This window comes from Meleagris gallopavo, chromosome 5, assembly GCF_905368555.1.
Source record: "Meleagris gallopavo chromosome 5, MGAL_WU_HG_1.1, whole genome shotgun sequence".
NCBI lineage: Eukaryota > Metazoa > Chordata > Aves > Galliformes > Phasianidae > Meleagris > Meleagris gallopavo.
Window position 1 is genome coordinate 37,361,344 of NC_139408.1, and position 24,979 is coordinate 37,386,322.

Sequence of the window (24,979 nt, forward strand, 5' to 3'; positions counted from 1 at the left end):
ACACAGTCCCAGGTGAGGCAGGCACTAGACAGACAATTTCATAATTATTACGGTTGAATTTTAGTAGCTTATAACTTTGGCAACAGCCAAATCATGAAAAGCATAACAGTGTTAAAACAGCTCTTTGCAGTTACCATTCTACATCTTCTATTTGCTTGCAAATCTGTATTTCATTCATGAATCTCCTAGTATTACAGTGTTGTTTCTTAAAAAAATAATATGAAAGCAAATATGCAACTGCCTCAGGTTATAGGAGGAAAAAAACCTCTGGGACAAAATCAAGGAACAAAATTCTGTCACATGGGCAGAATTTTTTGGAAGCATTCTGAGCTACATATGTGCTTTTTGGTATGAAATTGATAACACAAGCTTGCAGCAGGCATAGCATACAAGCAGGATACGTGAACCCTTACTCCAAACCACTCTACTATTCATACTGTTGGTCCTTGTCAGTAGCAAACCTTCAAGGCCTTTTCCTGCAAAGCCATAAGGAGAAGTTTGAATCCTGAGCTGCAGTCCAGCCTCCTTTAAAGCTCTATTTAGTCTCTAAAACCCTGACACATAACACCCTTTCCTGTTGGTCCAATGCCCAGTTCAGCAGGCGTTATCAGCACAAAACAGAAGGCAAGCCCAGAGTACTTGAGGCTCTGCAGAACATGATAAGGTTGCTCATCAGGTTTCAACATGACCCACCATGGCAGAGATCAAATATTCTGATATGAAAACCATGTGTTTAGTGGTCTCCAAACACCTGTTTGAGAATTTCCATTCTTGTAAGCAAAATATGTTAAACTACTTCAGAAATAGCAAGAGGACAAAAACAACTTGGCAATATGGAGGTACTGAATGCTGTAGCGTCCTTCCACTGTTTAACATCCATGTAATTTTCCCATGCAATCTTCATACTTGGGTCCCAATTCAGACTTTCTAAAGAGATATAGAATTTCTGAAAAATCCAGCAGAGATGGGGAGATTCCCCCAGAGACAAGAATTCTCCAGGAAACGAGAAGGAACAGGTAAGTAAACAAAGAGGGAGTAGCTGTGCTATTAGAAATAAAAACATTTGCTCCATTAGACAACCCCACCCTGCCATATTTAGTGAGGATCTGCTATCAGACTGGAATGGAAAAAAATGGTTACTCAGAAGAGACCCTAATTTTCTGTAATATGTAAGAATATTCCCTAAAAATATGCTACATTTATTGAATACAAAGTAATTGTCTACATTCATGGGGATTTTCCAGCCTAAGTCTAGAAAACAAAGGCTAATTCTTTTTGGTTTTACACATTTGCTTGCTTTCTTTTTCCTGCCTACTTATCCAGGCTTCTTTGTTTGCAAGCGCCTATCAGCCAACAGCTGATGTCAAAGGGAAAGGCTGTGCAGATGTTCACTACATCAGAGATGTTCTGCTTGTGCCGGAGCTGACAAAATGAGAGCACAGAGCCCAGCTGTGCCCAGGTCTTCCCACTGACATTGTGGTCTTGACTCATATGCTTACAGCTACTTCTCACCTCAAACCGTGGCAGAAACGTGATCTGGGTTGAGGCTCCTCCTAAGTCCAGGGTCCCAGTAGTGTGCTGGTTCTGGCCAGACAGCTGCCCTGCAAACCACATCATGTTCAGAACAGCCTGAAGTGGCAAAATGCTATAATGTGGATACTGCATGTATGCTCAGGCAACCGACAAATTTTCACATCATAGCAATACAGGGAGGCTGAGTGGGCCTTCAAAGACAAAAACCATCACGGAGAAATGTTGTCATAAAGAAGGTATTAAGAAAATTTCTTCTCTGACTCAAATTTCACATCCTAAGAGACAAAAGTAGATGAATATTTGGGTATACATGAAAAGCTGAAAGAGACATAGTATCTACAGAAGATTGTCAGAGAGAGTGCATAAATTCTGTAATTACCATAGGTGCTCATCAAGTAGAAGAATAAGGATATTAGAAAGAGCAGAACAAACTGTTACCATTCCTCATCACCCAGAACAGCATTTTTTAAATGTTTTTCTTTGTTTATTCACATTTCTACTAGAGAACTGATTTTATTTTCTCTTTGCTAGATTGCACTCTCAGAACTTATCAGAGCACGTCAGGCTAATGCATGCTATTGCATCATGTTCGTTGCACAGTTCAAAGTGAGATGAAGAATAGCCTAACACCCTGTTTCCCATTTTCTAAGAGGTTAGTGGTACCGTGCCCCAACATACATTACAGAAACCAGTTTGCCAGTGCCTTCCAGTCCTGAGTAAATCCTGGCACCTTCTGGATCAAGATGCCTTCTTCTTGCTACAGGTGCGACTCAGCCTCTGCCCAAGTCAATCCACTGCTTTAGCATTGTTGCCACAGTAGGGAGGAAAAGGAAGATACAGCAACCAAGACAGAGGAACACACAGAGAGATCGTCTCTGCAGAAGAAACTCAAGTTCAAATTTAAAGAGAAGTTATACAGCATTAGCTACCTGTCAAAAAGTTCACAGTGATCCAGGCTAAAATTCCTGCAGAGAGAAAAAGGAAAAAAAAATCACTACTGAATACTCTCATGACCTCCCGCCCACTCTTACCACCAGTCCACATTACTTATTTAGTAATGATTTCCAGGTAATGTAATATAATCTCTCTAATACTTTAGACATTAATTCAAACTTACAAAGTTTGTATTACTTTGTAATACTCAGTTTAATATTACACATTATTGATTAGATAGGATATGAAGAACATTCGTAGCAGGTACGCAACTGTAGCATACAAAAAAGTCACACAGTAGCAACCACTAAAATGCAAACAGCTGCACTTGGACTCCAGCAGCTGGCTTGATGATGGCATGATTATCACCCAAACACAGGGAAATGTGACAGGAGAAAAGGTGGGTTTTAAAACAGAACCTGGCAGACTACACTGTGTTGTTGTGCCTCACCGGTACTGCTCCCTGTTAATACCACACTTCTCCTTGATACAAACTTCATCTGTTAATCCTAGTGGCACACTGTGTGTTGCACTGTGCTTCATCAAACACTTGTAGACTTTACGTTCTTTCTCTTTTTCTCTTGGCCCCCATGGATAGATTTTGCTCTTAAATTTTCCTCCATGAATTGGTTGCTTAAGCTTCGTGATAATTCTTTCTGCCTTCCCTGAACAACTTCCAAAAATTCACCATTATGAAATGTAACATCATGGATGGCTTTTATCAGACATCCATACAGGATTACCTGCCTGATCTCCAAGGATATGTAGCCAAAATGTATCATTGGTTTGTTCTGCATTGCAAAATCATTTATAAATAGTCACTAACTCCAGGCCTACAGATTTTCTTGTATTTTAGGCTGCTTCCTTTGTTACTTAACTAGCTGCACTTTTCCAGTTTGATTTATTTATTTATACATACATACATACATACATGCATGCATTACTTATTTAGGTTACAAACAAGGCTAGAAATCTTTTTCTTCCTTCCCTCAGTTTAGGTGAGCATTTCCCCTTCAAGTTCAGTCACAGAATCATAGAATCACAGAATTGTAGGGGTTGGAAGGGACCTCTAGAGATCATTGAGACCAACCCCCCTGCCAAAGCAGGTTCCCTACACCAGGTAGCACAGGTAGGCGTCCAGGCGAGACTTGAATATCTCCAGAGAAGGAGACTCCACAACCTCCCTGGGCAGCCTGTTCCAGTGCTCCGTCACCCTCACCGTGAAGAAGTTCTTACGCACATTCGTGCGAAACTTCCTGTGCTGCAGCTTATGTCCGTTTCCCCTCGTCCTGTCTCCACGTACCACTGAAAAGAGACTGGCCTCACCGCTATGGCCGCCACACCTCAGATATTTATAAACCTGGATCAGGTCCCCTCTCAGTCGTCTTTTCTCAAGGCTAAACAGACCCAGTTCACTTAGCCTTTCTTCATAGGGGAGGTGCTCCAGGCCCTTCACCATCTTTGTGGCCCTCCGCTGGACTCTTTCCAAGAGATCCCTGTCTTTTTTGTACTGGGGAGCCCAGAACTGGACACAGTACTCCAGATGAGGCCTTACCAGGGCAGAGTAGAGGGGGAGGATCACCTCCCTCGACCTGCTGGACACGCTCTTCTTAATGCACCCCAGAATGCCATTGGCCTTTTTGGCCACGAGGGCACACTGCTGGCTCATGGCCAACCTGTCGTCCACCAGGACGCCCAGGTCCCTCTCTGCAGAGCTCCTCTCCAGCAGCTCATCCCCCAGCCTGTATTGGTGCATGCAATTATTCCTCCCTAGGTGTAAGACCCTACACTTGCTTGTGTTGAACCTCATCCGGTTTCTTACTGCCCAGCTCTCCAGCCTGTCCAGGTCTCGCTGAATGGCAGCACAGCCTTCAGGCGTGTCAGCCAATCCTCCCAACTTCGTATCATCAGCAAACTTGCTGAGGGTGGCCACTATCCCCTCATCAAGGTCATTGATGAAGATGTTGAACAAGACCGGACCCAGCACAGACCCCTGGGGGACACCACTGGTCACAGGTCTCCAGCCAGACTCAGTCATTCCTGCTTTCCCTCCCGTTCCTCTTTGCTTTCAGTTTTTCTTCCTTCTAAAACACACCTTCATAAGACCCGTCCATGATGCTAACACTATCTTCTGGAACAAGAAATGGTGACTTCTCAAAGACTTCTTTCACCTGCAGAAAGAGAAAATGATTCAGTTCTTTGGTCTGAATAGTCTTGCTCTGCTCTGACAATGGCAGAGAAAAGCTTTCCTTTTCACTGCAGTAGAAAAAAAGTCAAGAGTGTGTGATAAACAAAATTCTTCCTCTTTTAAGAGCCAGTAAAGAAAGAGACGTATCCAAAGTCTCTCTCCCAGAGTCTTCTATCCACACCAGGATAGAAGGTTTCAGGACCGTGAAAGAAAATCTGTGAAGTCTGTGAGTTTCATGCTATCGTGGGATTAGAGTTACTTTTCACAGCTGAAATTCACGGATGGCAACAGACTGGAGAACAGAACCAGGAAAGATGAAACAGAACAGTAGTATTGTATCCAAAAGATGTTAGTATTACCTCAGAAAGTAGAGCTTGAGCTTTCTCCTCTGACAATAAGCGCAGTCCAGCTGTGGCTTTTAACACTACTGGAGTCTTCTTCCAGAGATGAGGTGGCACAGCATCTACAGCCATGTCCAGCAATCTTTTGACGGATTCAGCACCCTTAAAGGAAGAAATTGTATTTCTTACAGTTTTCCTTCAGAAAATGTCCCTCCTAATTCCTCAAAACTAGTGAAACTGGTATTCAGTAGCAGAAAACATCCACGCCTAAAGAAAGTATAAAAACTGTGCAAGGCACCTCATACAAACCTTAAAGGAATATCTGCATTGGAAAGTCAGATGCATTCAGAGTTATATCCTAGGAGACAGAATTAAATTTCATTGTTTGTGGAAAGTATTTTTGGAAAAGATGGAGGGAAGCAAGGAAACTGAGTATCTGACAAACCTAGGCATCTTGTAGTATGATAAAACTAAGTGGTGCAATTCTTTACTGGAACTGCAAAGATCAGGGGGGATGTCTGAATTTCAGTAAATGCACATAATTCCAAGTAAGTTCATACAAAGTAGCCTAACTACAATGACAGCTGTAGAGTGGTTATCACATGAGGCACAGACATCACTGCTGGGCTCTCAGCTATTTACACTGCTCTAACAATTATAGTTCTGCATTAGCAGTAAGCATTCTCCTGTGAAATTTCTAGAAATGTCTCTTGGTGATGATTTTTCTTTTCTCCTACCCAATAAACAAGACAATTTAGTGAAATCAGAAGAGAGCTTATCAAAGTTTTAAAGAAGAGCCATCTACTCTTCCCCAGAGTTTCACACTAAAAATTCTTGCAGCACTGAATGCAGCTGAGCACACTGCACACTGAAATCTGAAGCCCCCCCTAAGGTAGCCCTAATTCCAGGACTGCTAAAGCAGGCAAGGCACAGGATCTAATATATCATTTGCCTGGCACCTCCTTTAGCTTGTGAATGAGCTTGCTGTCAGCAGAAAGGATCTGGAAAATGGCAGCTCAGTTCAGGACTGGCTCTTTGAAATCAGCTTGATTCCTTTAGCTGTCTTTGCCCTTCTGCTCATTTCTGACTCCTGATCAGAGTGGCCTGAAAGAAGCGCACCGCACATGAATTCCCAACCATATGCATTGGAAAATAAAGAGGGCTGCACCTAACTTCAATTTCTTATTACAATTCTAAATTGTAAATTTATTAATAAACTACTGATTAATATATCCGATTATAGATTATGGAACTGCCCAGCTTTATTTTCTAAGACCTTTATTTTTTAATAAAATGATTTTTTTTATTTTTTAATTAAAAATGAATAAAAGAAGTCCAGAGTCAGTAGAACAGAAATTGCCCATACCAAAATCATTACTCAGCTACAACTGTGATGAAATATTCTGAAAGGCATATGATCTAGTTAGATATAGCATTTAAGCAATTAATTAAGCTATTGTTCCACTGATGAAATACATGAAGTAATAGTTTCCATTTTACTGTGTGGAAATTAGCTCACAAAAGTAGAGCAACAGGTTTGGACAGCCAGTAGTACATTTTTCTTGACTTTTCTTGACTCCCTGCTAATTACAATTAGCAATATTTGAACTGCTTGGTAGAATGCAACTGATATTAGTAGAAGGAAGATCAACTTATGGGGAATGAAGGAGAGCCTTACCTTTTCAGGCTGATCAGCATAGGCAGAAAGACCTGGCTTCACAGATTCAAATATTTCCCCTTCCAACTCTGGAAGGATTTCTGCACAAATGAAACATTACATGAAATAATCAACAATTCAAATATATATATATATATATCTTTTTTTTTAGCTTCCAAAAGGTTGTCTGAAACACTGTTAACGAGATCTCCTTGACTTCCCCTTGCAAATAATAAATCCCCAAAAATACACTGCTCCTTCATTTCAGAAACATACTTAGCAGAACATTGCCCTTGTATCCTCCAACTTCGTCAACAATTTATTACAAACACATTATAATTAGAAGGATGTTTGTTCATTATTCATTTGTAAGCCACAAGTTGTAGCAATGTAGCATGACTGTTGCCTAATCTTAACGAAATTTCTTTCCCTTCTTGTCCCCAAGCTAGGTGTGAAATATTAATTCATAGTAAGGCACATACAGTCAGCTCCTGATTATTCTTAGGTGATTCATCCCATTCATAAACACAGAGAATGCTAAACAGAGCTGACTGGCCCCAGGCACTTGGCTGCAAAGCCAAACAAGTGTGACCACTGCTCCCAGAGCAGCTTGGCTCTACCATGTATATCTCAGTATTGCATATCATCTATCAGAGTTGGACGTTGCACCAGCCCTTCCCAAAGAATGCTGAAATCATGTGAAGCCACACAGGTACTACATGTGGTCCTGAAGGGCTTATTAGCCTTTAACCTTTGCAAACTTGCTGGTTCACAGTACACAAGCCAATTCACCCTCTCGAATCCTGTTTAATGTGCAACCAAGCTGGGTACCTCCACACCACGTCAGATGTAGATATTCTGCAGTGTGCTGCATCTGGAAACTGCCTAGATGGTTATAACTCTTTAACATATTGATTTCATTTTGATACAAAATGTTTCATATACAGAATGTAAATATTTGTTGATATGATTCCAGGTAACAGGCAACTTGAAAAGGACAGTGTAAGCCTCTTCCCAATTCAATGGGACATTCCTTTAAACAGCTGCACAGGTGAAAATCTTCAGAAATTCAATGTACCCAGAAAGAAACCTCTGGGTTTCTCAAGATGTGCAAGAAAGAACTTTTCACAGTGAAACACCACCATAAATGGCAATCAATCACCCCTGGAGGATGACCTGCAGGATACACAGGAGAAATCTTCAGTTGATCCCAAATTCCGTATTGGTGCAAACGAAGTCCTCTCATGTGAAAAGAGAACCTGAGTCAACATATGGCAGGGGCACAGACTGACAGAGGGTCTTACCTGGGCTCTTCTGCACAAAGGTATAAATGTGGATCCGGGTTCCAGTGCTTCCTGCGTCAAACATTATGCCATAAAAAGTCTTGGCATTTATAGGGCACATGTTAGGTGGAAAGAGATCCTGAAACCACATCTCCCTGTTTGAATGGGAAAGAACAGGGGACAAAGAAGAAAAGACCAGTGCTAGAAGGATAGGGAGTCTGGAAGATGTCATCCTGCCAGGATCACTTGAGGCAGTCAAGCGTGGGTCAACAGTCATAGAGCTGGTGTAGATCCTGTAGGGAAAAACAAATAGGAAGGAAAGTTATAAGAGCCCTCTCCTTACCAAGTCTGTAGAAAAAGTTCTGCCTGTACACAAATATTCTGCCTTTTGGATAGAAAATAGCTTTTCAGCACCTCATCCACAAGTTATTATTTACTGCATTTTGATGCTAGAACTGCATCTAAGTGTTTTGTTCTTTCACAGTAAAGATTTCTCCATCTCCCAAATGCAGAAGAGTTCAAGTACGATGTTTTCCCCAGTATTTCTAGCTTTTACTTTATTTGGGCTTTCTTTTTCTCCACTTTGGCTTTAAAAGTCTCAAGTTTTACAGCTCCCAGAAACTCCAGGAAGTCCAAATACTATCTGAATAGAAGCACCATCAAAGAGGAGCTCAAGGCAGAGCCATTTTGCCCTAATTTTTATATGCATGAGATGCTATGGCAAAACACAAGTATTATTCAAAGAAAGAGAATTTTATCTCAGGCTCTGAGCAGCTTCTGGGAAAGATCAGTGCACAGAGTGAAGGCAGTATCCTGGCCCCCAAGGGCTCCTGTGCTGCACAAGAGGACCAAACTGTGATGCTCACCTGGGCTCTGCCTCTCAGTACCTTTCTTCTCCATTTTTCACACTTCTCCCTTCATTTTGTTTCTTCAACCTTTTCTCCTGGGAGCTTTCATTCTCAGAATGAGAAAACAAAACTAAAACAGCACAGTTTTCTGGTGGACCTGTCATCCCAAACACTCAGATTGCTTACAAGCTTCTAACATCAGATTCTAGTAAGCCAAGGCCCTTGGGTGAAATCAAGAGACTCAGTACTGGATATCCAGATACAACAACTATATCTCTTTTCTGTTCACATGCATTTCTTTGCATAAGTTCTTTAGTAAGAAACGCCAATAAAGAAAAGATACAGGCACAGAAAGGATTGGCTTCATAATGGCATCTGGTTAAAGAGAAGGAGAATATGTAGCTGTCTTTGTTGTTCACTTTTGAACAGCAGAAATGAGCACATGGCCAGATATCCCACCTTGTGTAGTATCATCTGTGTTGATGTGCTCACACACAGAAGCTGCAAGCAGCCCAGCACCCCCCAGACATATGCTTACACCCATTTGCCCACAGCACTGAATGTTCTGCCCCATATGCCTGCTCATCTGCTCTGTTCAAGCCCTCATCTGCTTCTAGTGCTAGCATTCAGTTGTATTTTAGTGATCCGTTCAGCCCCCTCTCTAAATCTTTATTTGCAACCTCTATCCTATTCTCACCCATTCCAATCTTTAACCTCTCTCCTTTCCTTTCTACACGAATTTGACATAGCTTCTATTTCCCTATACCTTTCACCTATGCCCAGAGAACTCACTCATCCTTCCCTCCCACATTCAACCCTTATACACCTTCCATTATTTCAACCTTTGTTTGTAATTACAGCAGGAGATTAACTTTTACCCATTCTCACTAACCACATCATGCTGAGTCATTCTTTGAGTGCTTTTCCAACTCATTCAAGCACTCAGCTATCTCCAGAGCAAACACAGAGCTCAACCTGTTACACAAGGGGAGCCTTGCTTATCTTCTGTGACCTTTATTTGATTGCACAGGATCCCCTCTGCGTTACAAACACGTTCTGAGAAGAGATTTTATGATTACACAATGAGCAGCCTGGCCATCCCTCTCTGACAGACCAGAAGGTGAAGCTGTTCAGGAGAGATGTTGTTGTATAATGCAAGTATGTTGTTTACTAAACAACCACAGCTAAAACTGAGCACCTGCCTTGAGAACAAACCCCAGACTCTTGTTACACGCAGCACACGTGACACTTACATAAGCCGCATGATCTCGGTTGATCCGAAAATATCTGACCAACTGCCACCATTACCACATGCTCTTCTTGCCAGCTCTCCTGACTGATGAACCCCGGCCTCCTCTAAACTGCTCCTGTATGAAATGCCTCTTCTGCGGCCCTTCTCAGCCATCCAGCACCATCTCACGCTTCCCATTCTCTACCTCTCCCATGGCTTCTCTCTTTCTTTCCACCTTCGTCCATCTAAGGTCCCCTCTCTCCCCACACAAAAAATCTCACGACAGCACCTCAGGACCTCCTCCCTCACCATAAAGGAGAAAAGCACACGGAGTCTCTCCGATGAGCAGTTCTGACCTAACCAGGTGCACGCCGGCACCCACAAGAAGCAGAGATGGGCAAGGAGAGCACGAGGGCAGTGCCAGCAGAGGGAGATGGCAGAAAATAACAGAAATGCCAGTGAAAGAGGAATTTGAACAGCGGGTCAGAAGAAAGGATGGAGGGAACGTCTTAGGGTACAGCTAGGCGGGAGGGAGGGGAGAAAGAAAAACACTATTTCCAAAAGAGTTTCTCTCCACCAAGGTAAAATCCTCGTTGCCGTCAGAACACAGCAGGACGGATGACACGACGAACAAACAGCCGGGAGAAAGCAAGCGGGAGCAAAGGAGTACGAGTGCAGGTTCACGAACGCGAGCAGCCGGCCGGCACGGCGCGCGGTACCGAGCTGCGCAGCCCGCCCGCACGCACCTGCAGCGGGACGCCGCTCCCCTCCCGGCTCCCGCCGCACCGCCGTCCTTCAGCGCGCCGTTCCGCTGCGGGCCGCGGGCGCTGCGTCAGGCGGGTCAGTGGGGCGCGGGCTCGAGTTTATCATTACTCGACAGGAGCGGCGAAACACGCTCGGATAGGCGCAGGGGACCGATTCGAGAAGTTGAAAGTTAACCGAGTTGGACGTTAGTCAAACATTGACCCGCTGTAGCGGCGTCGCACCGGGCACGGCGGGCTCGCGGCACGCACGCCTCGACGCCGACCCCGCAGCCCGCCGGGCCGCTTCGCGCCCCCGGGGCGCTGCCGAGACGCCTCGCCGCCGGCAGCTCCCGCACCTACCGCTCCCTCAGGAGCGCAGGCCCCCGCGGGTAACGGCGCGGACGCGAAGGCAGCGCCACGCGAGCGCCCGTCCCGCGCGGCCCGGCCCCGTCAGCGGGCAGCGCGGAGCCGACACGGCGGGCCGGATGCGGTTTCCATGGTGACGCGGCGCCGTTCCCCCCCCCGGCCCGCCCGCCCGCCGCCCCGCGCTCACCGGCAGCTCGGAGCGCCGCCGGCGCCACATCCCGCCGGTACCGCGCGTCACGCAGCGCGCCGCCCGGCGCGGGGGTTGGACGTCGCCGCCCGGTTTCCACGGCAGCCGGGCGGTAACGGAAGCCGCGGAATGGAGGACAGGCGGGCTCCGCCGTGGGAGGCGCGGCTGGCGGAAGCCGAAGCGGGCCGGGCCGAGTACCGCGAGGCTGCCCGGCTGCTGGCCCGGCGCAACGCGGAGCTGCTGTGGCGGCAGCGGCACTCGGAGAGAGAGGCGGCGGCCGTGCTGGCGCTCCTCACGGAGCAGGGCCGGGAGAGGGCGGCGGAGGTGCGAGCCGGGCTGCCGGGAAGGGCGCCTTAGTGCCGCTCCGACCGCGCCGAGTCCGGGTAGCGAGGGAAGCGGCACCCCCGAAACGAGCTGAAACTACGTAGCTCGCTCCGAAAGTAATGCCTCCTGTATATTTCCATGGAAACTACAACAGCTACGAAGAACACAATAACGCTATTTGATACGACAAATTCTCAGCTACAAAACACCATTTTTCAACGTAGCCATTACCATTAGCTATGCATTTTCGCCAACCATGAACAAGGGCCTGCGTGCCACGCTCCTAAACATCTGTACCAGCAGAGGTGACACGCTATTACTGTTGCCACTGCTGAAAGGCACCACCCACACCTTGCAATGCTTGCATCCGCTGGTTGGTCTCCGTTCAGCCAAGGTTGATGAATGCCAATATCTATGGGTGCCACTTTTTCCGCATGGTGGAATTCACACTTTTGCTCCATCTGCCCTTCCATGTCAGACCCAATCTGTCGGACTGCCACTCTGCTGCCATCTGTTGCATGTCAACAACGTGGAGCAGAATATTGCTGGGAAGGTTCAACCTCTGCTGCCATACCACCAACATCCGCTTCTGACCTCGTGGGCAAACAACGTAAAATAGGAGGCATTACTTTTGGAGCAGAACTCATAAATGATTTTAAAGTTCTGTTTATTGAATGAGAAGGCACAAATCATCAATCCCCAGAACACTGATGGGGTTAAAAGGCGGGAGACAATGCTCTTGATTACACCCAATCCTTTTTCCTTTAGCTGTCATGAGCCCTTACTCATCCCTTTTCCAGCTGCTTTACCCCCTTTTCTGAGCTGCTTTTCAGTGCTGCACCAGCGCCCAAAACAATAAGGAAGAAAACCCTCCATCCATGTAGTTTTAATTCTTCAGGAGGTTCACAGAACTCTAGCTAGGACAGGTGGGTTTTTATTGTTCAGGCTTGCACTCTTTCCCATGTTTAGCACAAACCAAGGCTGAGTCTTTCACTCTCCAGTTTTAAATACACTTAAGTCAGCCTGAACACTGCAGATGAGGACCTATCTCTTTTGGTGTCTTCTCATAGTTGATTTTAAAGACAAGAACGCAGCTCAGACACTACTCCTTTCCCCTTCCCCCCTCAGTTAACATTTCTTGATTTCTATTTTCACAGACTGAGAAACTGAAGAAGGAGCTGATTGATTTGAAACAGCAAACACAAGAAGAGAACAGGAAACTGGTGAATGACTTTTTGTCCTCAGAACAATGGGATCCACTGAGCAGGCTGAACAGTAGTTCTGATTTTAGTGTGAGGAATAAGTTAGGGCAGCAAACTCTGCAACTCTTGAGTAGAAAAGAACTTGAAAAAAAAGAATGGTGATGTGGGAATTACCTTTTGACTCTCTTGTGTTATTTTGGATAATAGGAATACCCTATTATTTGGATAATAGGATCAGCCTTGCAGAGAAGGACCTGGGGTCCTGGTGGATGAGAAACTTAACATGAGCCAGCAGTGTGCTCTTGCAGCTCAGGAAGCAAATGGTATTCTGGGCTCCATTAGAAGAAGGGTGGCCAGTAGGGATAGGAGGTGATTGCCCCTCTCTACTCTGCTCTTATGAGGCCCCATCTGGAGTACTGTGTCCAGGTCTGGAGCCCCCAATACAAGAAAGACAGAGAGCTGTTGGAAAGGGTCCAGAGGAGAGCCACAAAGATGATCAGGGGACTGGAGCACCTCCCCTACAAAGACAGGCTGAGGGAGCTGGGCTTGTTCAGCCTGGAGAAAAAAAGGCTGCGGGGTGACCTCATTGCAGCCTTTCAGTACCTAAAGGAAGCCTACAAACAGGAGGGGAGTCAACGCTTTGAAAGGGTAGATAACAGCAGGACAAGGGGAAATGGTTTTAAGTTGAGGAGGGGAAGATTTAGGTTGGATGTCAGGGGGAAATTCTTTACAGACAGTGGTGAGGTGCTGGAACAGCTGCCCAGAGAGGTTGTGGATGTCCCGTCCCTGGAGGTGTTCAAGGCCAGATTGGATGGGGCCCTGGGCAGCCTGGTCTGGTATTAAATGGGGAGGTTGGTGGCCCTGCATGTGGCAGGGGTGTTGGAGATTCACGATCCTTGAGGTCCCTTCCAACCCTGGCCATCCTGTGACTCTGTGAATAGTTTATAGTATCTGAAATAGTATGAAGAAGCAGCTGGGTAATGGTGAAGCCAGAGACCAGCAAAAAAAAGTTTCATTTTTATTGAGTTAACAAATAATTAATTTGAATTCTTCTGTATTTCTCCTTCATTCATTTCTACTGAAGCAAAAATTCATGAAAAGAACTAAGAAAATTATTGTTCATTAACAACCTGTAAGAAACACAGAACTGAGCTCATCTCCACTTTAAGACAGCATCTGCTGTGAACAAGACTCCACAACATTTCTCCCATCCTCAAATATAAAGAATAGAAAAGGATATAGCTGATGTTCCAAATACTGTTTTACACTTACTAGTAATTTCTAGGGTTTTTATTTCATTAGAGGGTTGGTAGCTTCTGGTGAGTTTGCAGCATTTCTACTCATGATGAATTTCTTGTATTCCTTATTTTTCCAAACATTGCAGTTCATTGTGACTTCAGATATTCAGTAGCGTGTGCTCTGTGTTTTATGTTACAAGATTCGATGGCTGGCTTCTCTCATTTTGTTTCCTTCTTACTGATTATTTCTGAATTGCAGGAAGACTATTATACCCAACAAATAAAAGAACTGGAAGAGAAATTTCAGAAAAAAGTTGGAGAAATCAGCCAAATTCAAGTAGAATTGAATTTAATAAAGGAATTCCACAAGGAGAAAGCAGCTATGGAGAAAGAGCTGGAAGATGTAAGTTTGTTGTAAAGATGGGTTTGCAACTCTTACTAAAAAAGCAACCTTTCTTGCTTTATGATAACAGAGTTTGGGAGTGGGGAACAGACAGAACTGATCTACTAGACTGTTTTCTTTCAGCACAGTGTACAGAGTCTGAGGAAAAACATTAAGTTTGTAAAAGGCAAATTCCATAGCCAGAAATTGCATCCACAATGGGCCAGTGCTGTAGCGTGTTGTGTTTGTTTGTTTGTTTGTTTGTTTTTAATTTTTATTTATTTATTTTTAACAAAATCAATGTGGAATCATACAAGCACATATATAGACATGGTACAGGATTTAGTACATGTTTTGAATCTATACTACACATATTAAGTAGTGGTATTAACTGTAAAACATTTCAGCTGAGATAGCAAGCATCTCAGCTGACAGGAGATCCAATGGGCACCTCAAACAACTTGAGCTGTCTTCCTGACTCAGCTCACCTCACTTTTTTTCCAGCTACAATGCAGGTCTTGGAAACAAAACAACATGCTTTCTATGGAGAAAAATGATTGCTCAGTGGCATTTGGTTTGTTAATATATAGCTGCTTTTAAACAAAGACATTAAATACAGTTAGTTAGTCATGCATTTTTCTAAGGATGCTCGAGGCGTTGGATTTCAAACAGTCTTGATGACTGAATGAATCTGCAAACTAGATTCCTAAAACTAAGCATGAAACAGAATGATAGATCATGTGTGTGAATGACTGACTGATATAAAAATACAGGCAAAAGTGAACTATGAAGAATAGGCAGAACAGCACCAAAAGTCAGATTTAAATGAATTTTGGAGATTGTGGGAAGATTTGATGAGGACTGTGGGTAGTGCCAGGAAAGAGTACCAAGTACCTCCTTCAGTAGTTGCATCTGCATTTTTTAATTATGAGGCTGAAATTAAAACACCGCTATTACAGAGGTTTATTTTTTTATCACAGTTAAAGAAGAACATCAAGATCTCAAACAGGAGACATCAGGAAGAGGTCCTGCAACTGGAGAGGAGGTTTCTTGAAGAGAAGGTAAAAGCTGACAGGCAATTAAACAAACTTTTATTAGAAAGAAGATTTCTCCCACTGGTTATTCTGGCTTCTTTATTTCTGACAACTCTTTTCTCAGCAATTTACAGTTCCCCATGTCAGTGTAAGTATGATGACTGAGCTGAAGGGTAGGTGCAGCTTTCAAAGGAAAGGCATAAGATGTCATGGTCCCAGAGAGGCATTATTCTCCACTGCTATCAGGAACTTAAGTGCCCATGGAAGTTCATTCTTTTTTTATTGGTAAGAAGTTGTGCTACTGAAAGTTGTGTAGGATTTTAGAATTTACGCTGTAACAGGTTTTAAGCTTCAATTCCAAGGGCCTCAAGCAAAGTTTAAACAGGCTTTTCTCTCTTTCAGAAAAGACTAGAAGAAGATGCTGAGAAGAAGCTAATGATGACAAGAGAGGCTGCTCGACATGAAGCTGTTTTGTAAGAAACTCATGCCTTTTCTGCTTTCTACTTTACTAAACCATTTTAGTGCTGTGTTCTGAGGAACTATTTTTTCCATGTTACTGCATGGACCTTGAAGGGCAAAATCAGTGATGACTGAGGCTGTTTTTCTAATTTTAAATGTCAAGATGATGGCAACACTTTAAAAGTGTTTAAATGCGTTAAAAAGCATTTAAACTATAAGGCTTAATTTGGAAATTAGGATGATGAAGTAATGATTTTAATATTTAAAAAAAAGTATGAAAGTTTGTGATTAAGGTTCGTGGATTTTGTTTCACTCTGTCCAGGCAGCTGAACAGCACTGAGAGACAGGTTTTTAAAGAGAACATTCGTCTTCATGGCGCTTCATCTTATCACCTGAAGGAGGCAACGGAGTTGCAGAAAATGAAACAGAAGTTAGAGGAGGATAAAATTCTTCTGTCACAGGAAAAGGTTTCTGTTCTGGTTTTAGTTCTGTTTCGTTCCCCTCCAGGAAGGGGTCCTTGAAGTCCTGGAAACAGGTGTAAGTGTACTGAGAATAACTTCTCCGCAGCCAGACCTGTCTGCAGCTATGAACTCAGAGTTGGCTGAAGAAGGAAGCGCACTGGTTTTGTCTTAACGATGGAGGAGACTGGAGGGAGGTTTTCCCATAATGGTCCAAGAATAGGTCTTTCTGTAGTGCACAGTACTCATCACGCCTTCATCTGGCTTCTGTTGCAAACAAGAAACTGACCCCAAAGAAATATTCACTCTCCAGTATGAAGGTGCCAGCATCTTGACTACACTGTCACTGCTGGGGGAAAAGAAAAACCTCCAAATTTGGCGTGAAAAAAAAGCCCAAGTAATTTCTTCTTCTAATCTTTCAGGAAATCGCTGAGAGTTTGATGAGAAAAAAGATCCAACAGATCAACAAGCAGAAAGCACAGATAGGAGATCTGCAACATAAAGTGGAGAAACTGGAGATGGCCTTATGTTACAAGACTAAAGAATTTGAGACAAAGACTCAAAAAACACAGCATCAGGCACTGATAGAAAACCAGGCTAGCATGGTCGAGATCAAGAAACTGCAGCACCTGCTAGAAATGAAGGATCAGGAGATGAACCGAGTGAAGAAACTAGCTCGGAATATCTTAAATGAGAGGACTGAAGTGGAAAGGTTCTTCCTGGATGCTCTGGACCATGTGAAGCGGGAGATCATAGCCAGTAGAAAACACTATAAGGAAATGGCCCAAGCCGTTTATTACAGGAAAATGATGGAGGCATGTGCAGGGAAGGAAGAATTTCCCAAAATCAAAACATTTAACAGCAACGTGAACAGCACAAATAGTGTGTACAGAGACCTAGAAGAAGCAGAGAAATGTTACTGGTATTTTAACATCAAAAACTAGTGCCTATCTTCCTTCTGCACCTTAAAAAAATACAACAAAATCCCAAAATCTTTGTGATTATATTGTCGAGATTTGGATTACTTGTGGAGGCTGCTGTTGTGAGAATAACTGTATGAGATGTAACATCCTGTCAATTAACAATGGCTTTCTGGGTGCCTAATTACACTTTCTGTCATTATTACAATGGATTAAATTGAATACAGGCTCAAAAGAGATCTTTTCATCTTCTACAATGTGCTGTGGAAGTTAATACTGAATTTTCAGTATAGATGTACTTCTGCAGTTTCTTTTTAATAATTATTGTTGCATCTCTGGTCTTTACAGGTTATATAGGCATCATTCTCACAATGCTCTTTTCACTCACTACAGTTAACTATCAACACTGAAGCCTAAAAATTATATTGTTACAATCTTAATAGCTCCTTAGTGTGCTGCTGGCAGTTTTAATTGAAGCAACCAGTAGATGGCAAGTACTCTCTGTTCAACTGTTTGCTCATTTGTCAGAGGCCCTTGACTTTGCATTGTATTGTCAAAGCTTCTTTTCTTCAAGCTTCACAGTAATCTATAAAGCAATCCATTGCATGAAATATACAATAAGATCAGTATGAAGACTATATGCACTATATTACTAATTGACAGGATAATGTTTGAAAATAAATCAACCAAAATCTGATTTATAAGTATCTAAGAATTTGTATTAGGATGCAACTTAGTTTAAATTGAGGCTACACATGCCACAGTGGCCAGTTTCATAGATCTCTAACCACCTGCTACAAACTACAGCAATATCTATGCGCTTTAAGCCATAGAATTAGGGTCCAGGATAGCTGTGTTTGCATCTGGCTTTGGTGAGAGATCATGATTATACTACTCCCAAATAAAATGTTCGCTTAGTATGCACCAACCATTGAGTAACTAACCCATTGATGTTCAATCAATTAGAAAGCGTCGTTCAGTTTACCTTATCTCAGAAATGATACACAAGTACTGACAATTCAGAAATCAGAAGGGAAAGTAGTTAACGGAGATCTAAGGAAGTTTCCCTTGGAAAGAAGAGAAGGGGAAGACTGGAATTGAGGATAAAAGTTGGTTACATGTTAGCTCTCCTGTGTGTGAACAATGAAAAAGTAAGGAGAAGACAACGTACTTGAAATTAATACATATCAGTACTAGCCTCCTCCCTCCTGGTATTTATAATCAATAACCATATAACAGAAATAATGGGTATATTTTTTTTATTCTACTTATTTAGACAGCCACAGATTTAGAAATTAGAAAGACAGTATACAAATTTATCCTTTGAACTTACATACTATGAATAGCTTAACAAATGCAATGTACAGATAGATTTTAAAACACTTTCTACACATACAGAATCGATGAGAGAAATGCCTTTGTCATTCTCTCCTAATCCATTGATCTTTTCTGTGTTTTTCAGGGAAAATACCCAGTTTAAAAAAGTAGATATCAGTGAGTTGACATGGGAACAAAAAGAGCGTGTCCTGAGATTACTTTTTGCCAAAATGAATGACACAAATCTACGGTAATATTCTGTTTCTTCAGTAGGTGAATACAGAGCTTTCTCTGTTACGGAAGCTTGGCTGATAAACTCCAGAGCAGAGGAAAGTCTGCATCTACCATAAGAATCTAGCTGTGTGGCTTGGTGTAAGATGTTTTAACCTCATGAAAGAGGTGATATATACCAATTTTGGATGTGCACTTTTCTTCCTTTAAAAAAACAAAAAATTAAACACAGTTCTAGTATGTATATCTGGAACTGATCAGGCCATTGGGAATCAGGAAGGAAATGGACCAAATAACTCTTACTGTGGTCAGTCATGGATAGTCTTCACAGTGGTAAAGAGGATTATCTGGACCTCTGCTAACATCAAACATGAAATAGTCAACCCTATATTTGTAAAGCCAGAGATAACTAAAGGACAGAAAGTCTGTCCGCAGTCTGTACAATCTCTGCTTTGTGCTCTCCTCACTCACTTTTAATTGTAATTATTTTGTCACAAAATACAGAATTCAATAGTGAACATATGTTCAATTCATATAGCTGATTTCACATAGTGCATTGCAATAACCCGGTAGCGTCCTGACATTTCTGGCTTGCTGCTCTTTTTAGAAAACAAGCAGTTTGCTATGGGATTAGAAATCAGGTTGAGTTTATATCATCCTCAGATGACAATAACTTTGCTGTTGTTTCTTCCTCACAGGAAATACAGGAGAGATTTGGCTACTCCAACTCCAGCTCCTGCTGATGCTAAAGAAGAAAATATAGCTAGGTAAGACACTAAATATTACTACACTATTTAACATCTCCATTGTCCTGATAATGTAATTCTCTCTGTCATCCCGCCTCCTTTCGAAATAATTTAGTTTATCTGAAGATCTATATTGGTGTATATAGATGTATACAAAGAAATGTATGTGTGACAAGTGAGGAATTTGTTACCTACTTTTATATTTCTGGTCACGGTGATCTTTTAGTAGGGGGTCGACTCAGCTTTTCATGACACACACACAAAAATTAAATTCTCATGCCATCTTAAAGCTTCTTCTTATAAAAAAAACAGCTTTAGTATTTTTAGAGAAAAAAAGTGAAAGGCTGTGGTTGTACAGAGAGCCATATTTTCATCTAGAACACAGATTTTTGATTAAATGACAAAATATATTAAGCTGATTTTGTATTCAGTATAGGATCACTTAGAGGTAATAGGTGTGTGTGAAGTACTGTATGGGAACTGCTGAGTCACGGCCTGAACCACTGATTGAGCACCTGGGGAAAGGACCCGGTCAGCCCTGGGGACACAGGTGAAGGCAATTCAGCCGTGTGACCAGAAGGGGTGGAGTCTGGCTGCACCTCTCTGAGACTCCATTTAAGGGCTGACTGCTGCTAGGGAAGGACTTCTTTCTGGAGATTCCTCCTCAGTGGAGCTTTCCCTTGCAAACCTGGAGTCTTCTGATACAGGTAAGTGATCTTCTTCCTTTCTTTATAGCACCTTTTAATTGTACAGATCCTTCTGTTGTTACATCTCTGGTGAAACATGTTTTTCCATCATATTGATCTATCTAATTCCTGCAAGCATTCATATGCCTGGTTTTCAGAGACAGACTTGGATGTGACATGCAGCTGTTTATAATACTCTAAGGCAAGCAAAATCAATTTACCATGAAGGAATGAACGAAGGGGAGTTCTACCATGTTATCATGGAGCACGATGTCAGATATGAAGCAGTCAAACATTCACAACTGAAAATCTAACACTTGGGAACCAGATGAGCATTCATAAAGAATGGAGGGATTTTTATGGAAAGATGGGAGAGCTCCTTCTAAAAGGCTGACTACCACTTCTAGAAACAGGCGTGGAAGTGTCTGGTGGCTTTTTTTGCACAGACAGGGGAAAGAGAAGCAGAAGTTGCAGAGTCCAGTCCAAATATGGTTAAACTATTGAAATATACATTTTTAGGGCTTACACTGTTAAACAGTTCTGAGAATCTAGACTGCAATGTCCTCCAGGTCAAAAAACAAAAAACAAACAACAACAACAACAAAACCCAAGGGTTGACTATGAAATTGTGTTTTAATAAAGACTACAGAAATTTAAAATCCTTCATACTGAGATCATATTTTTGTATAGTACAGACAATATTCTTTAGCTTGTACAGTGTGTGTTAAGTAAAAAGGATAATAAACAGGCGGGTGAAAAGCCATAATAGCAGTGAGATGAGATGAAGCATGTACATCATGATCAGTGAAGAATCTGCAGCTTGATCTAAAAAGATGTTTAATTAACTAAAAAGGCAGATAAAAAATTTGTATTCCTAGTACACTTAAAAAAAAATCTGACTTCAAAATGCTGTGGGAAACGCAGATGATCAGAAAATAAATTTACACACAAGTGTTAAGGACTAAGCGTGGAGGAAGTGCAGTGACTCCTGCAGATCTCCATCCACCAGGCAAGCTTTATTATAAAGACTAATTTTGCTATCAAAGCTGAATTTCAGAACTTATAAAGAAAAGAGATCATGTGCTTTGAACAGAAAAGTCAGAATCCCAATACTGATTGGGAAGAAAATCAATGACTCGAAAGCAAGTGACTGTAGACAATAGTACAGACTATTACTTTATATTCCTTTCCCAGATACATGAGTTAAATTTAATCTGTTATTAGTGATTTACCTAGAATATTTTATCTTTTCAGCACAGAAAATATCTCTTCCCACCAGATATTCATTACACAGCAGGCTGAATTATGAGTCGTCATCTTCTGCAGTAATCCTGCCGTGCATTCAGAAGTTAGCACTACAGACAGAGTAAGGCAGAGGTACACATGGCATCAACAAAAACAACCTCCACACCACTTACGGACTCATCTGCAATTTTGGGAGTTAGCTTGTGAGCAAAGCTGCAATTCTACATCTCTTATTTGCTGTATGCAACTCTAGGATGGTAACTGGATTAAAATGCATTTTTAGTTTGCAATAAATGTTAAGTGTATGGAACTTAAGAGCTTTTGCAATCACATAATAGATGTGTGGAAATAGAACCAAAGCATTCCTTGGAATGCTGTATGGGGAAACTACTACAGAAGTTCTTGAAATGCTTTTTTTGTTATTTTTTTCTTAAAAAAAAAAAAAAGATTTATACAGAGGTTACAAAAGAAATTGACATACCAGCCTTTGCGAAGAGGGTAATATAATCAACAGAACACCTATAGAATGTCTTATCAAGGAGCAATCACTTTCTGCAGCAATTAGCAAACTTTTAATTCATAATCAAATTGCAAGGTGAGAATTTTCCCTCTAGAGTATAGCAGAAGGAAAAAAAAACCCAACAAAATAAGATACAAACATTAGTGGATCAGCAGCAGTTACTCTGATACATAACCATGTGTTACATTGTATCTTTATCAGAAGGCAGGGTACAGAGTCTTCACATTCAGACTTCTTTAATCAGAACAAGTAATGATTACAATCATTAGAATAGTATTATTTTCCATGGGTACTTGAATGAAGTCCCTGCAGATTTCCCTCCTAATGGCTTCATCTTCCAGGAAGCAAGAATAAAAATATAGGCTATCCAGCTCCAAATGCACGTATAAGAACAGGATATAGCAAGACTTACCCATCTCTAACACTGGGACCTGCAGTCCCTAGGGGACATGACTGTGTTTAAGCAAATGTTTGATCAACTCTGTCACATTAAAAAAAACATATATATATATTCAGAAAAACACACAGATGAGGCAGACAGCTGCTTTGTGATTAAATCATGTGTTTCTTCCTACTGACCTGTTTATTTCCTACCATCTAGACTGACATGATCTTATGATGCAAGACATAAACATGTGTTTCTGCTTTCGTAGTTCCACTATCTTAAAGGATCTGCAGGCACGTTTCTGTTAGTAAAAAGGCACCAACCAACTTCTAGGTATAATGGAACTGATAGTAAGTTGGAGAATGCAAGCAATGTGCACAACAGGAACAGTTTCCAGCTGTAAGAGGCACAGTGATGCGATGCAGGTATTTATTTTATCCTTAGACAAGCGATCAAATATGATTCCCTGAAAAATCCTTAGGAAGGTATTTCCCAGGTATTTCAGAAATTCCTCAATTGATGAAAGACTGACAGTTTCAACTCCAAAACTTGCTGTCTTCATTGTATGTAAAAGTCACTTCTGTGAGACATCCAAAGTGTCCCAGTTAGGTCACTCGAAGTGAATACTCATCTGAGTATGGTGAGCTCAAAATCTAAACATGTAAGAAAGCAGTAAAGAGAGCTGCTACAAGATGTAGCCAGTAGTGAATCGCTAAGGCTAGAAGTACTGAAGTGGAAAGCAGAATAATGTTCAAGTTCAGAAGGTTGAGAAAGAAACACAAAGTAAAGCCCATCTGTTCTCCTTTTCAATTAGATAGGATAGTTTCTTCCTGATAGTTATACAAAAACAATCAATCACAGCAACAGAAAACCCAGACTGTGCATCATAAGCTTGCCTGATCTACATAGAAAAAGAGGCCCTTAGAAAAAGTTTTCTATTTCTTCCTAAGGAAACCATGATAGTCAGGACAAAGCTGGAAACTGCAACATGGAAAGAGAGGGGCACCAGAGACAGCATCTTGAAAGGCTGATTTAGTTCCCCATAGTTGGCATAACCACAGCAGGCTTGGTAACAGTGGCATCTTCCTCTTTCCATTGGGAAATGATAGTTTTCAGCTGTGTGTAGAACTGCACTCCCTGGGGGAAAGAGATGCAAGGATCAGATATTTGGCCTTAGGAATTCTTCATATCTGTGCCACGGGCGTAGCAAGCAGTTATTTCCCACATCTACAGTGCACTGAGTTTTCCTACATGGGAACAATTCCTATCAACTTATTCCTTTCAACAGTTCCCCAAAGATTCTGGTCCTATGGGAAAGCTTGCTATTTTAGTTCTTGCTCCCTTCTCAAATCTCCCCCAATAAGGGAGATTTGATGACTATCTTCCTGTTGCCACTGCTAACGTGATTTACCTCAGATCAATCTAAGAAAGTCATCCGAAATTTGGCAAGTTACCTGTTTGCCATAGAAATTTGCATCTCCTCTGAAAGAAGCACGAGAACCGGTGAAAGAGAACATGGGCAGAGGTACTGGAATTGGAACATTGACACCCACCTAAAGCAAAGAAAAGCTACTGTATTAATCACAAAATAAAGAAACAGCAGATTGCAGAGCGCTCTCCAAAAATGACAGTATTCTGTATCTTTTAATCTGAAGCTGGGTACTGTTGGCTGAGTAGTCAGTGATTAGTTGCTGTAGCTGGATGGCTGTTTACCACAAATGGTGAGTGAGTATTAATAGCAATAATTCTAGCTTGAACATACCTGCCCCACATCTACTAAGTGAGAATATTTCCGAGCTGTGGCTCCATTGGTGGTGAAGATTGCGGTTCCATTTCCATAGGGGTTATTGTTCACCATCTCAATTGCATCATCCAAAGTGTCTGCTTCCAGAACCACTAAGACAGGCCCAAAGATTTCCTCCTTATAACAAGTCATGTTTGGCTGCCAAGACAAACAGCAGAAAAAGCAGACTGGATATTGAATATAATAAATAGGATATAATATATCAAATATCCTAGGAAAGAGGATATAAACACACAAAGTGCTCACGCTCAGGATATTCCTACAATCACCCATCATGCTCCATTGCCTTCAGTCTTGGTTGCCATTCCACCATTTCCCACGCCCTGCCACCTATCTACTAAAGAGGGTACAATTTGTAATTGCTAAAGTACTTTCTGCTTTTACTGCCTGCCTAACATGAGTCACAGGTCTACTCTTTGCTCAAGGCTGATTAAAGCCAGGATTAATTCAGGACAGTTTACTTCAGATCTTGCTGATAACCTGCAGTTCTCTGAAACTCAGTGCCCAGGACACATGCTTGATAATAAGCAGTATCTGACAAACACAGAAGTACCAGTTAGGAATTATTTTAATCACTAATAACTAACACAACAAACTACAAAATATGCACTTGACAGGTAAGATGTACGTGGTTAATATTGAACATATTAATATTGACTATATAAAGAACTAAGAATAAAAAACACTCAGTGAAACTTTTACTTCTGAATACTATTTA

At 42.0% G+C, this 24,979-nt stretch overlaps 3 protein-coding genes across 11 annotated transcripts in view; 1 reads left to right on the top strand and 2 right to left on the bottom strand.

Annotated features, from left to right (window-relative positions):
- Window positions 1-11,466, bottom strand: part of ENTPD5 (ectonucleoside triphosphate diphosphohydrolase 5 (inactive)) — a 24,957-nt gene extending 13,491 nt beyond the window's left edge. For 3 of the 6 annotated variants that reach the window (XR_014883654.1, XR_014883655.1, XM_085225291.1), the window contains exons 1-7: window positions 11,311-11,466; window positions 7,957-8,228; window positions 6,674-6,753; window positions 5,014-5,157; window positions 4,562-4,637; window positions 2,463-2,498; window positions 1,513-1,601 (exon numbers count right to left, since the gene is read on the bottom strand). Coding sequence is in view for 4 of the 6 variants with exons in the window: in XM_085225291.1 (XP_085081417.1) it covers window positions 1,513-1,601; window positions 2,463-2,498; window positions 4,562-4,637; window positions 5,014-5,157; window positions 6,674-6,753; window positions 7,957-8,212 (681 nt within the window). In the remaining 2 variants the exon portion in view is untranslated. Of the gene's footprint in view, window positions 1-1,512; window positions 1,602-2,462; window positions 2,499-4,561; window positions 4,638-5,013; window positions 5,158-6,673; window positions 6,754-7,956; window positions 8,229-8,801; window positions 10,670-10,760; window positions 11,217-11,310 lie in introns of those variants that run through there. The other 3 variants (XM_085225295.1, XM_085225292.1, XM_010711711.4) reach the window with 3 other exon arrangements.
- BBOF1 (basal body orientation factor 1) lies at window positions 11,304-22,593 on the top strand. 4 transcript variants are annotated; one of them, XR_014883653.1, is made up of 11 exons: window positions 11,304-11,634; window positions 12,792-12,857; window positions 14,334-14,477; window positions 15,437-15,517; window positions 15,893-15,963; window positions 16,272-16,416; window positions 16,830-17,329; window positions 18,790-18,894; window positions 19,574-19,642; window positions 20,053-20,328; window positions 21,562-22,593. XR_014883653.1 is itself a non-coding variant. In XM_085225285.1 (10 exons), exons 1-10 carry the CDS (start codon window positions 11,440-11,442, stop codon window positions 20,506-20,508), a joined length of 1,419 nt encoding a protein of 472 aa, XP_085081411.1. In that variant the 5' UTR covers window positions 11,304-11,439; the 3' UTR covers window positions 20,509-22,593. The 4 variants fall into 4 exon arrangements, 3 of the variants coding, with proteins under 3 accessions (XP_085081411.1, XP_085081410.1, XP_085081412.1); XM_085225285.1 differs by lacking the exon at window positions 20,053-20,328 and having other exon boundaries at window positions 20,466-22,593; XM_085225284.1 differs by lacking the exon at window positions 20,053-20,328 and having other exon boundaries at window positions 11,309-11,634.
- Window positions 20,922-24,979, bottom strand: part of ALDH6A1 (aldehyde dehydrogenase 6 family member A1) — an 11,620-nt gene continuing 7,562 nt past the window's right edge. The window contains exons 10-12 of the mRNA XM_085225287.1: window positions 24,220-24,399; window positions 23,912-24,010; window positions 20,922-23,594 (exon numbers count right to left, since the gene is read on the bottom strand). Of these exons, the coding sequence (XP_085081413.1) occupies window positions 23,490-23,594; window positions 23,912-24,010; window positions 24,220-24,399 (384 nt within the window). The 3' untranslated portion in view covers window positions 20,922-23,489. The remainder of the gene's footprint in view (window positions 23,595-23,911; window positions 24,011-24,219; window positions 24,400-24,979) is intronic.

Excerpts from the sequence above, each read along its gene's own strand:
- BBOF1 (XM_085225284.1), top strand. The coding sequence starts at position 11,440 with ATGGAGGACAGGCGGGCTCCGCCGTGGGAGGCGCGGCTGGCGGAAGCC. Across the intron at positions 11,635-12,791 it reads GCCGGGAGAGGGCGGCGGAG|ACTGAGAAACTGAAGAAGGA; the intron begins GTGCGAGCCGGG and ends CTATTTTCACAG. Across the intron at positions 15,518-15,892 it reads GGAGGTTTCTTGAAGAGAAG|AAAAGACTAGAAGAAGATGC; the intron begins GTAAAAGCTGAC and ends TCTCTCTTTCAG.